This window comes from Heptranchias perlo, chromosome 9, assembly GCF_035084215.1.
Source record: "Heptranchias perlo isolate sHepPer1 chromosome 9, sHepPer1.hap1, whole genome shotgun sequence".
NCBI classification, from domain to species: domain Eukaryota; kingdom Metazoa; phylum Chordata; class Chondrichthyes; order Hexanchiformes; family Hexanchidae; genus Heptranchias; species Heptranchias perlo.
In genome coordinates, this window is record NC_090333.1 from 12,383,397 (window position 1) to 12,396,329 (window position 12,933).

The window sequence follows — 12,933 nt, forward strand, 5'->3', positions numbered from 1 at the left end:
CTCAGTGGATCAATCCCAGCCCCCTGGCTCCTGGGCCCTCCTCCCTCAGTGGATCAATCCCAGCCCCCTGGCTCCTGGGCCCTCCTCCCTCAGTGGATCAATCCCAGCCCCCTGGGCCCTCCTCCCTCAGTGGATCAATCCCAGCCCCCTGGGCCCTCCTCCCTCAGTGGATCAATCTCAGCCCCCTGGGCCCTCCTCCCTCAGTGGATCAATCCCAGCCCCCAGCCCCCTGGGCCCTCCTCCCTCAGTGGATCAATCCCAGCCCCCAGGCTCCTGGGCCCTCCTCCCTCAGTGGATCAATCCCAGCCCCCTGGGCCCTCCTCCCTCAGTGGATCAATCCCAGCCCCCTGGCTCCTGGCCCTCCTCCCTCAGTGGATCAATCCCAGCCCCCAGGCTCCTGGGCCCTCCTCCCTCAGTGGATCAATCCCAGCCCCCAGGCTCCTGGGCCCTCCTCCCTCAGTGGATCAATCCCAGCCCCCTGGCTCCTGGGCCCTCCCTCAGTGGATCAATCCCAGCCCCCAGGCTCCTGGGCCCTCCTCCCTCAGTGGATCAATCCCAGCCCCCAGGCTCCTGGGCCCTCCTCCCTCAGTGGATCAATCCCAGCCCCCTGGCTCCTGGGCCCTCCTCCCTCAGTGGATCGATCCCAGCCCCCTGGCTCCTGGGCCTCCTCCCTCAGTGGATCAATCCCAGCCCCCAGGCTCCTGGGCCCTCCTCCCTCAGTGGATCAATCCCAGCCCCCAGGCTCCTGGGCCCTCCTCCCTCAGTGGATCAATCCCAGCCCCCAGGCTCCTGGGCCCTCCTCCCTCAGTGGATCAATCCCAGCCCCCAGGCTCCTGGGCCCTCCTCCCTCAGTGGATCAATCCCAGCCCCCAGGCTCCTGGGCCCTCCTCCCTCAGTGGATCAATCCCAGCCCCCAGGCTCCTGGGCCCTCCTCCCTCAGTGGATCAATCCCAGCCCCCAGCCCCCTGGGCCCTCCTCCCTCAGTGGATCAATCCCAGCCCCCAGCCCCCTGGGCCTCCTCCCTCAGTGGATCAATCCCAGCCCCCAGCCCCCTGGGCCCTCCTCCCTCAGTGGATCAATCCCAGCCCCCAGCCCCCTGGGCCCTCCTCCCTCAGTGGATCAATCCCAGCCCCCAGCCCCCTGGGCCCTCCTCCCTCAGTGGATCAATCCCAGCTGCAGATTTTTTTTAACAAGATCTACCCCTCCCCTCATGAACCCGCAACATCGCGAGAGTTTAGTCTTGGCCCCGCCCATCGTGGGCGGGGTCAGCTCCCCCCCCCCCACCCCCACCGATTTCTCGCGAGAGTTAGCTACCGGTCCCGTTCTCCCCCCCCCCCCCCCCCCCTCTCTCTCTCTTTCTCTCCTCCCGTGGGTCAAAGCGGGTCGGCCATTTTGCAGCAGCCTCCGAGTTCGGCGGCAGACGGCACCTTCGCAGCACCGGACATGGCCGAGTACTCAGCGGTGGCGCCTCCCAACGCGTTAGCAGGCGGCGGTGGCAGCTTTAAGAACGACGCTTTCGCCGATGCTCTTCAGAGGGCGAGGCAGGTGGGTGAAAATGGTGGGGGGGGGGGGCTTTTAAAATGGGAGCCGCGGGCTCGGCGGCCTAGTGTGAGGAGCCCGCGGGAGGAGGAGGAGGAGGAGGAGACTCGACTCGACTCGACCAGGCCCGGCTTCTGTGAGGGGAGTTGGCGGGGCTTTGAAGTGAAAATTGCGGCGGTCCTTGGGTCCGATCTCTCGGGCCGGTAATGATGAGGAGAAAGGGGGGGGGGGGGAAGCGTCGCCGATTAAACAGGCTGGTGGAGCGTGAGTCCCCGGCCTTGCAGGGGCGGGCGGGCGGGCGGGGGGGGGGGAGGGGCAGAGCTGGAGCACGTCTTTAACAATAGGGGGAGGCCTAGGCCGGGAGCCATTCATTCTCCGCACAGACCGACTTGATCTAGGCGGGGAGGGGAGGGGGGTGGGAAACACTTTCATTCGCGCTCATCGGGGAAATCAGCTTCGGTCTATTTTTGGTGGTGGTGGTGAGGGGGGGGGGGAAGAGAAGCATGTTTAGGGTCCCAGGTTTGTACGGATCATCCTCTTTCTTTTCCCCCTTCACCAGGCAACTTCTTTTGTCGTCTTGAAGTTGCACCCCCCCCCCCCCTCCCTCATTTCAGGCCGTTTTCAAGTCGTCTTTCCAATTTTCACCGATTTTCCAGGAGGGAAGCACATGTTGTCTTTCTTTCTCTTCCACCCTCCCCCCCCCCCCCAACCTTGTCACACTGTCCCGCCAGCCTCTGTTTGAATAGAACGAAACCTTATGGTTTGTGGGATCTTGCTGTGCGTTTCCCACATTATTACACTTTTTAAAAAAAAAGAAAAAGTACGTCGTTAGCTGTAAAGCGCTTTGGGACGTCGTGAAAGACCCCTTATAAATGTTTTTTTAGATCGAGAGATGATTGATTTTTTTAAAACAAGAACATAAAATTCCCCCCAACACCATCTTTTGATATCACTCAAAGATTTACTCCCCTCCCCCCAATTTCAGGTCTGATGACTGTCCTGGGGGTTTATCTTCCATATGTGGATCTTTAAATCCGGTTGACGCTACTAAATGACTGGCGATCGAATTTCAGTGGCACGTTGATTGCACGAAAACTTGAGCACGCATATCTCCATTGTCATATTTACAGTGTTTAAAATGATTAAAGGGGTAGGTGCAGAGAAACTATTTCCCCTTGAGGGGGGGGGGAGAGAGGGCATTCAGAACAAAGGGATGCAATCTTAATATTAGAGCTCGGCCATTCAGGAGTAAAATCAAAGCGAGCACTTCATACAAAGGGTTATGGATCAGAGGTGGGTAAATGGAATAGTGGCACAGATCAGACATGATCTAAGAATGGCAAAACAGACTCAAGGGGCCGAATGGACTACTCTTGTTCCTATGTAATGTTGGAGCACTGTAGAATCACCAGGATACACCATCATAATGCAAGGACTAAAACATTTCGTACCCATATGAAAGCAGCATTGCATCAGTAAACCGGTAAAAGTGTCTCTTTGCAATCTGGGCCACTTGGTGACTAATGCTCCTCCGCTTACTCTATGTAACTGCTCCCCACAACTGAGGTGCAGGGTAGAAACCGAAACCAAATTGGGGGTACTCAAACTTTTTATTGAGGGTTAGATTCCTCAGCACTAACCTAGCCAATGGCCACTCGTTCAATCCTCTTACATCCCTCCTCTTCTGAATCTCTTCAGCAACACATAGATGTATAGAAATACATACAAGTTACATCACGGAAACCGACCGTTTTTTTTATTCGTTCACGGGATGTGGGCGTCGCTGGCGAGGCCAGCATTTATTGCCCATCCCTAATTGCCCTTGAGAAGGTGGTGGTGAGCCGCCGCCTTGAACCGCTGCAGTCCGTGTGGTGACGGTTCTCCCACAGTGCTGTTAGGAAGGGAGTTCCAGGATTTTGACCCAGCGACGATGAAGGAACGGCGATATATTTCCAAGTCAGGATGGTGTGTGACTTGGAGGGGAACATGCAGGTGGTGTTGTTCCCATGTGCCTGCTGCCCTTGTCCTTCTAGGTGGTAGAGGTCGCGGGTTTGGGAGGTGCTGTCGAAGAAGCCTTGGCGAGTTGCTGCAGTGGATGGTGCACACTGCAGCCACAGTGCGCCGGTGGTGAAGGGAGTGAATGTTTAGGGTGATGGATGGGGTGCCAATCAAGCGGGCTGCTTTATCTTGGATGGTGTCGAGCTTCTTGAGTGTTGTTGGAGCTGCACTCATCCAGGCAAGTGGAGAGTATTCCATCACACTCCTGACTTGTGCCTTGTAGATGGTGGAAAGGCTTTGGGGAGTCAGGAGGTGAGTCACTCGCCGCAGAACACCCAGCCTCTGACCTGCTCTCGTAGCCACAGTATTTATATGGCTGGTCCAGTTCAGTTTCTGGTCAGTGGTGACCCCCAGGATGTTGATGATGGGGGATTCGGCGATGGTAATGCCGTTGAATGTCATGGGGAGGTGGTTAGACTTTCTCTTGTTGGAGATGGTCATTGCCTGGCACTTATCTGACGCGAATGTTACTTGCCACTTATCAGCCCAAGCCTGGATGTTGTCCAGGTCTTGCTGCATGCGGGCTCGGACTGCTTCATTATCTGAGGGGTTGCGAATGGAAATGAACACTGTGCAGTCATCAGCGAACATCCCCATTTCTGACCTTATGATGGAGGGAAGGTCATTGATGAAGCAGCTGAAGATGGTTGGGCCGAGGACACTGCCCTGAGGAACTCCTGCAGCAATGCCCTGGGGCTGAGATGATTGGCCTCCAACAACCACTACCATCTTCCTTTGTGCTAACCAATCCATGACAGCATTTTTGCACTAAACATTTTTGACCAATCATGAATGTTAACAGTTTTGGCCTCAATCACTAATCCTGGAAGTGAATTTCACAGCTTCACATCTTTTTTCTCCTGCGCTATATTCTAAGTCTTGTACAACTTCATCTTGTATTTTTGGCCCCTCCTTTACCCCTCAACTACTGGAAACAATCTGTTTCCGTCTACTCATCCTTTCAGAATTTTAAACACTTCTATCATTTCACCCCATAATCTGCATTCTAATGAAAAAAAACCCGAGATGGAAGTAGGCTGTGAATTGAAATACATGGATTATCACGGTGCAGGTCTTGGCAATATAAACTAAAGGGCACAATTCTAAAAGGGGTAAAGGAACAGAGAGATCTGGGAGTATATGTACACAAATTGTTGAAGGTGACAGGGCAGGTTGAGAAAGCGGTTTAAAAAAGCATGCAGGATCCTGGGCTTTATAAATAGATTGTAAACAATTTTACAACACCAAGTTATAGTCCAACAAATTTATTTTAAATTCCACAAGCTTTCGGAGGCTTCCTCCTTCGTCAGGTGAACGGTGTGGAAATGAAATTTTCGAATCCTTCGCATTTGAAAATCACAGAACAATGCCTGGTGATTACTGCCCGTTGCCAAGGCAATCACAGTGAGCAGACAGAAAGGTGTCACCTAAAAGGCCACTGAATATACAAACCCCCCCCCCCCCCAAAAAAGAGAGAGAACCTGATTTTTTAAGAGTCCGAGGACCTATTTTATCGATGTGAAACGCCCAATGAAAATTCATCCCATGTTTCAGCCTTATAGTAAGATTGGAATTTAAAATAAATTTGTTGGACTATAACTTGGTGTTGTAAAATTGTTTACAATTGTCAACCCCAGTCCATCACCGGCATCTCCACATCATTTATAAATAGAGGCATAGAGTACAAAAGTAAGGAAGTCAAGATGAACCTTTATAAGACAATGGTTCAGCCACAGCTGGAGTATTGTGTTCGGTTCTGGGCACCGCACTTCAGGTAAGATGTGAAGGCCTCAGAGAGGGTGCAGAAGAGATTTACTAGAATGATTCCATGGATGAGGGACTTCAGTTACATGGATAGACTGGAGAAGTTTGGGTTGTTCTCCTTGGAACAGAGAAGGTTGAGAGGAAATTTGATAGAGGTATTCAAAATCATGAAGGGTCTGGACAGTGTAGATAGGGAGAAACTGTTCCCATTGGCGGAAGGGTCAAGAACCAGGCGGCATAGATTTAAGGCGAATGGCAAAAGAACCAAAGATGACATGAGGAAAAACTTTTTTACACAGCGAGTGGTTAGGATCTAGAATGCACTGCCAGAAGGGATGGTGGAGGCAGATTCAGTCATGGCCTTCAAAAGGGAACTGGATAAGCACTTGAATGGAAAAAATTTGCAGGGCGACAGGGATAGGGGCAGGATAGTGGGACCAGCTGGATTGCTCTTGCATAGAGCTGGCACGGACTCGATGGGCTGAATGGCCTCCTTCCATGCTTTAACCTTTCTATGATTGTAGTATTGGCATTCAGTCTATGGCTGTATGATCAGAATTATTTTTTTTAAATCACTCATTTAGCTGGTGAAATAAAATTAGTGCAAGCACAGTAACGGCACAAATTTGCCACATTCTGCGATTTACAGCAGCAGTGCACTGAATATCTGCTTTTTGATGCGGCATACTTCTAAATCAAGGTATATTTACAGCTGAGAGATTCATGAACTTAGTTGCCATTTTGGAAATTTTTGCGATAGATGCTACTCTTTAGAGACCAGGGAGAGTCGTCTTGCATGGTTAATAAGAGTATTGAAGCATCCTCGGTATTCATAATCATTAATGCACAAGCACAGACCTATGATTGAAGTGACCAGCCGTACTTAATTTGTAGTCCCTTTTCCAAAGTGGCTATAGCTCACTTTTAATCGTTCCATGATTGGCTACTATGTGCTACCATCACACTCGGGACCAATTGTTTTGGAGTCAACAACTGTATGCAGCAAAAAATAGCAATGATAATAAGCAGAGATTTTCCACAACAAGGTTTGCAGACATTCATCGCCCTAAGTATGCTTTTGAGTTTAGAATTTCTCGTTCTCTGTTTATGCAAGTGAAGTACCGGGGATGGGAAGAAATGAAAACTTCAGTCCAGAAGCATTTTTCTGTGCCCTTTTCCTGGTGACCGAAATAATTTTAATGTAACTTATTGGCCCTTTTTCCACCACCTTTCCATGTAATGTGTTTCAGCAGCCATTTCTAAAAGCCATTTGGTCGGATCTGCGGGTTACCCGCAGATCCGACCAAAGAACACACCCACCAGCTCAACAAACTGATCAAGACCTTCGATCCAGACCTTCAAAGCATCCTACGCATTCTCATCCCACGTAATCCCCGCGTGGGAGACTTCTACTGCCTCCCAAAGATACACAAAGCCAACACACCCGGACGTCCCATCGTATCAGGCAACGGAACCCTGTGTGAGAACCTCTCTGGATACATCGAGGGCATCCTGAAACCCATCGTACAGGGAACCCCCAGCTTCTGTCGTGACACTACAGACTTCCTACAAAAACTCAGTACCCACGGACCAGTTGAACCAGGAACACTTCTCACCACGATGGACGTCTCGGCACTATACACCAGTATCCCCCACGATGACGGCATCGCTGCGACAGCATCAATACTCAACACCAACAACAGCCAATCTCCGGAAGCCATCCTACAACTCATCCGCTTCATCCTGGATCACAATGTCTTCACCTTCGATAACCAGTTCTTTACCCAAACACACGGAACAGCCATGGGGACCAAATTCGCACCCCAATACGCCAACATTTTCATGCACAAGTTCGAGCAGGACTTCTTCACTGCACAAGACCTCCAACCAACACTATACACCAGATACATCGACGACATTTTCTTTCTATGGACCCACGGCAAGGAATCACTAAAGAGACTACACGATAACATCAACAAGTTCCATCCCACCATCAAGCTCACCATGGACTACTCCTCAGAATCAGTTTCTTTCTTGGACACACGAATCTCCATCAAAGACGGGCACCTCAGCACCTCACTCTACCGCAAGCCCACGGACAACCTCACGATGCTCCACTTTTCCAGCTTCCACCCTAACCACGTCAAAGAGGCCATCCCCTATGGACAGGCCCTGCGAATACACAGGGTCTGCTCAGACGAGGAGGAACGCGATGGACACCTACAGACGCTGAAAGACGCCCTAGTAAGAACGGGATATGACGCTCGACTCATCGATCGACAGTTCCGACGGGCCACAGCAAAAAATCGCATAGACCTCCTCAGGAGACTAACACGGGACGCAACCAACAGAGTACCCTTTGTCGTCCAGTACTTCCCCGGAGCGGAGAAACTACGCCATGTTCTCCGCAGCCTTCAACATGTCATCAATGAGGACAAACACCTCGCTATGGCCATCCCCACACCTCCACTACTCGCCTTTAAACAGCCACCCAACCTCAAACAGACCATCGTTCGCAGCAAACTACCTAGCTTTCAAGAGAACAGCGTCCACGACGCCACACAACCCTGCCACGGTAACCTCTGCAAGACATGCCAGATCATCGACACAGATACCACCATCACACGAGATGACACCACCCACCAGGTGCATGGTTCATACTCCTGTGACTCAGCCAACGTTGTCTACCTCATACGTTGCAGGAAAGGATGCCCCAGAGCATGGTACATTGGCGAGACCATGCAGACGCTGCGACAACGGATGAACGGACACCGCGCAACAATCGCCAAACAGGAGGGTTCCCTTCCAGTCGGGGAACACTTCAACAGTCATGGACATTCATCCACCGACCTTCGGGTAAGCGTACTCCAAGGCGGCCTTCGAGACACACGACAACGCAAAATTGTCGAGCAGAAATTGATAGCCAAGTTCCGCACCCATGAGGACGGCCTCAACCGGGATCTTGGGTTCATGTCACGCTACACGTTACCCCACCAGCGAACAAATGTTATCTGTTTTTAATATAATGGGTCATTTGCTGGCTCTCTCTGCCTTCCGGATGTTTCTGCCTCTCTCTGTGTTTTTTTTTCTCTGTTTTTTTTTCCCTGTTTGTTTTTTTGTTGAATGTGTATTCGGAGGTTCTGCAGGTAACACCTCTCTGTCTGAACACGGTGATTGCCTTGGCAACGGGCAGTTGCAGGGGCAGTCTGTAAACACCATGTTTTATTGTTCAATATGTATAAATGCGTAGGCTTCAAGGAGATCTTGAAACATTTGCCTGAGGAAGGAGAAAATCTCCGAAAGCTTGTGAATTTAAAATAAAATTGCTGGACTATAACTTGGTGTTGTAAAATTGTTTACAATTGTCAACCCCAGTCCATCACCGGCATCTCCACATCATTTCTAAAAGCAGTCAAGGTAAGAAATCCAGAAATCTAAAGTAAAAACAAAAAGTGATGGAACTATCCTGTCACCAATCAGATGGTCTTCAGTGGTCTTTTATGGCCCTCTAATTTCCGATGTACACAACAGGTGGCAGCAGTTGAAAAAAGAGAAGACAAATTAATATTTTGAGTTTGAACCTTCTGTTGAAAATGTTTTTATTCATCAAAACTATGATGGTTGAATTCAAAATATTCACTCAAATACGTTTTAACGAGTTGTTTGGAGCCTAGCTCATTTTAACACAGTCACTTGGGGAGGGTGACAGAAAATCCATTAAATCCTCTTCAATGTCTAGGTTAGTGTTGTCATGCTCAATTCTAGCCACTGGGTGGTGTAAATGACAATATTGAATGTGTTTTGTAGTTTGCTGTCATTGGGTGGTGCTGTGCAGAAACTGAGAATTGTTACCCACATATCAGTTTCTGCACAATTTGACTGTATGGCACTGAGGCGGCGTGAAAAACCACCAGGTAAGTTTTCAGAAGCTGATGCAGATCTCGATCTCACATACAGTAAGAGATGAGGTCATGTTCCTGCTGCATTGGTTTATTGACAATAGTCATAGTTCCGCTGGCTTTCTACATATGATTCTAAGTCAAATTATACAAATGAAATCAGTAAATTAAAAAAAATCGGTAACCGGGGACACAGATTTAAGATAATTGGCAAAAAAATTCAAGGGGGGGAAATGAGAGTTTTTTTACACAGCGAGTTCTTATGATCCAGTACATTACTGGCTAAAAAGGTGGTGGAAGCAGATTCAGTAGTTACTTTCAAAGGGGAATTGAATAAATACTTGAAAAGGAGAACTTTGCAGGTCTATGGGCAAAGAGCATGGGAGTGGGACTAATTGGATAGCCAACACAGGCACGATGGGCCGAATGATCTCCTATGCTGTATCATTCAATGATTCTATATCATTGTGCCTACTGATCATAGAGCACGCTCTATTCTTGGTCATCTTACTGATACACCCATAATTATTGAACAGAAAGTCTATAGTGGGTGATTGTATAGAAGAATTTATAAATATCTTCAAAATTATTACGATGGAAAGCTCGGAATGCCACCTGTTTGAATGTATCAAGTCCTCGGGTTGAATGTCATCCTGTAGAATTAATGTTGGCCTGCAATCTATAGTGGCATCAGATCTTCATTAGAGGGTCAGGTTGTGGTTCATAAGATTTCTTTGGTCCAGATCAAAAACATAGATTTAAAATTTTGGGGCCTTAAGTGAGTCTGTGTGAAATGAGATTGGTTAGTCCCAATACAGTACCCAGTGGGTGTGGGTATTCCTAACAGTAATTCAGAATATCACTTGGAAAAGCTGCAATGGTCACTAGTATATACTAACCTCCTTCACTTTGAGCATAAAAATTCATCAATGCTTTTTAAAATGGAAAAGCAGTAGGACTTGGGGGTTAATTCCTTCCCACCTGTTTTGTTTCTTTTTTTCCCCTTTCCCTGCCCTTGTTTTCTGCTACCAGTGCAGGTGGAGTCAGTATCGCAATAATGGAGTGGAAAGTTCCTATATTTTGGATTACCTGCCTGCCCCTGTCTAGGCGCTCACACTAAGAATTACCACGTCTAAAGGGCTCCTGGCACCCGTGGAACTGTACCCTGGTGTGAGTTGGGGAGGAAGGGAAATGCTGAATAATTGGCACCTCAAAACATCACTTGCTGATTGTGTTTTTACTGCAGATCGCAGCAAAAATTGGTGGGGATACAGGAACGGCAATAAATACATCTGACTATGGATACGGTGGACAGAAAAGGCCCCTGGAAGATGGAGGTGAGTCCTTAGAAGTTATTTTAATGTCCTTAAACTCTTATCAATGCATTTAATCTGGTATTGTATCATGAATTAGGTTTTGGGGAAAGTTATAGTTGAGATTTTTGTTTATTTACTGCCTGGTCAGCTTTTAAATTAGAGTCAGTGTATTTCTTCATATACAAGGATGATGGAAAGATAACATCAAACAATAGCGTACACTTTTATAGCACCTTTAACATAAAACATTAGCTCAATTTATTATAAGCTGGTTAAATTACCAAAGTTCAAACTCATTGTATGACAGAATGAGGACATACATTATAGCGTGAGCTATGCTTGATCCAGGAAGTTGAAGAGTAATTGATATTACTGTGTAGTATTTGTTTTTGATGGGTTAACCAGAATATCATCACTTACACTCGCACAAATACCTGGATCCACACAAGTCAATGTTTACGACTTTTTTCCTAGGTATATGGAAAATGCATCTTCCACGTTGATGCCACTTGTTCTGCCACTTTGCTCAAATTTTCTGATTTAAAACTTTGCGAAATCTGGGAACAATGACGGAGCTTTTCCTTGTTCAGAGTTTTGCTGCAGCTAATTAGTTTGCACCAATCATTCTGCTGTGAGAATCCTCACTAAGATTTTTTTTAAGTCACAATAGCCTTGTTCATTCTCAGTTCTAGAGATTTTTTGGGGTCAGTTTAAGGATCAGTGCAAAATCTTCTTGGCTTTTTTGCTAAGCAAAAATGAAGTTTTGTCCTAAGGAAAAGTCTTGACGATGCTTGAACCGATAGTTGTAATTTTTTTTTAATGTGTGGGCAAGTCTGAATGTGAGCAAGTACGTGGAGAGACATCCTCTCCTTTCAAAAGCAGGTAACTATTAGTTATCTGTGTGTAATATTTAGACATGGATCTAGTATAGTCCTAAAATATTGTATGAAAATGGGAAGAGTTTTACTTGATGGCACTCCGTTACTGGCAGGTAATACATTTTTTTTTAAAAGTCACCAGCAGACACGCTTTGGACAAATGTGGTATTTAATTTTTAAATTACTATTGGTGCAGTATTGATCCAGATTTATTTCTTGCTGAGGGCTGCTAATGTCGTTGGCATTACAGTCCTGTGATGGGAAAAGTAGTTAATATTTCGTTTTCTTCACTAAAAATCTCATTGAATCAATTTCACTCCACTGGTGCAGTGGAGCAGCTGTGTGCATCAGTTGAGAAAAATGCTTTGTTTTGCAGATCAACCAGACACCAAGAAAGTTGCCCAGAATGACCGTAAGTCATAATTCTCCAGTGGAAGAAATTTTTTTGCATTCCAATTGCACTAGAATGAGATTCTTTCCCACTCATTGTATTGAGGAAAGAAATAATTTGCATGATTGCTCTCTCTCCTGTTTTATGAACACATTTTATGACATGCAGGTCAGGTCAACTTGATTCCAATACCTGTATGCAAAGTTAATTCAAACCACTTAAATTCAGAGAAATGGGATTTACGTTAAATAGCTCCAGTTGAAGAACTGGTACCAGCTCAGGCCAATGGATTTAGTAGCCACCTTCATTGATTCTATTTTGGGAAAATCGCATACTAATTTATAATGAGTTTAAAGCTGATTTATTTACATATGCACTGAAACTTTCATTCTCCCCAAAAGGATTGAGTTGATTGAGCAGACTCTTGCAGCCAGTTGAAATACTATTCCGCAAACCATATCCAGGTAATAGTTGTGCGGCCCTTAAATGTTCCAGTGACCTGTAATAAAAATGGGAAATACTGGAAACCAGCTCAGGATTATCAAGTGGAGGATCATTATAAAATTAGCATTAAAAAATTTACAGTAATCTTAATTAAAAATGAATTAAAGTATTGTAATTGTAGTTCACTACCTCATGATATATCATTTTTTGAAACTGATGTTCAGCAAATTCAAATCCCACCATGGCAGTCTGATAATCTGAATTCAGTTTTTTTTTAAAAACGTGATCATGAAACTGTCTGATCCTCACGGTGAAAAGGTGAACAATAATTTCACAATTCACAGGAGTAACCTGTTTTTTTCTTTGTAAATGGCAATTGGTTTCGAAAGTAGAATTGGTCATCCGCTCTGATGTCCCATTTCCAGAATTAAAGCAATGTGCTCTAGAGAGTGATCCCACAAATCATTTTGCGAGTCTTACTTAGCTTTCCAGTTTGAGTAAAGTTCATCTAAATTTGCAACCTCTTCATGCATCGTTTTATTCTTCACAAATTTCTATCTTGGATGAGAGAAAAGAAAGACAGACTTGCATTTATATTGTGCCTTTCATGACCTCATGCCGTCCCAAAATGCTTCATTGCCATT

At 46.6% G+C, this 12,933-nt stretch overlaps 1 protein-coding gene across 6 annotated transcripts in view; it reads left to right on the forward strand.

The window, feature by feature from the left end:
• The first annotated feature begins 1,367 nt into the window (after positions 1 to 1,367).
• Positions 1,368 to 12,933, forward strand: part of fubp1 (far upstream element (FUSE) binding protein 1) — a 42,649-nt gene continuing 31,083 nt past the window's right edge. For all 6 annotated transcript variants that reach the window (XR_010963820.1, XR_010963822.1, XR_010963821.1 and 3 more), the window contains exons 1-3: positions 1,368 to 1,545; positions 10,507 to 10,597; positions 11,831 to 11,866. Coding sequence is in view for 3 of the 6 variants with exons in the window: in XM_067989850.1 (XP_067845951.1) it covers positions 1,444 to 1,545; positions 10,507 to 10,597; positions 11,831 to 11,866 (229 nt within the window). In the remaining 3 variants the exon portion in view is untranslated. The remainder of the gene's footprint in view (positions 1,546 to 10,506; positions 10,598 to 11,830; positions 11,867 to 12,933) is intronic.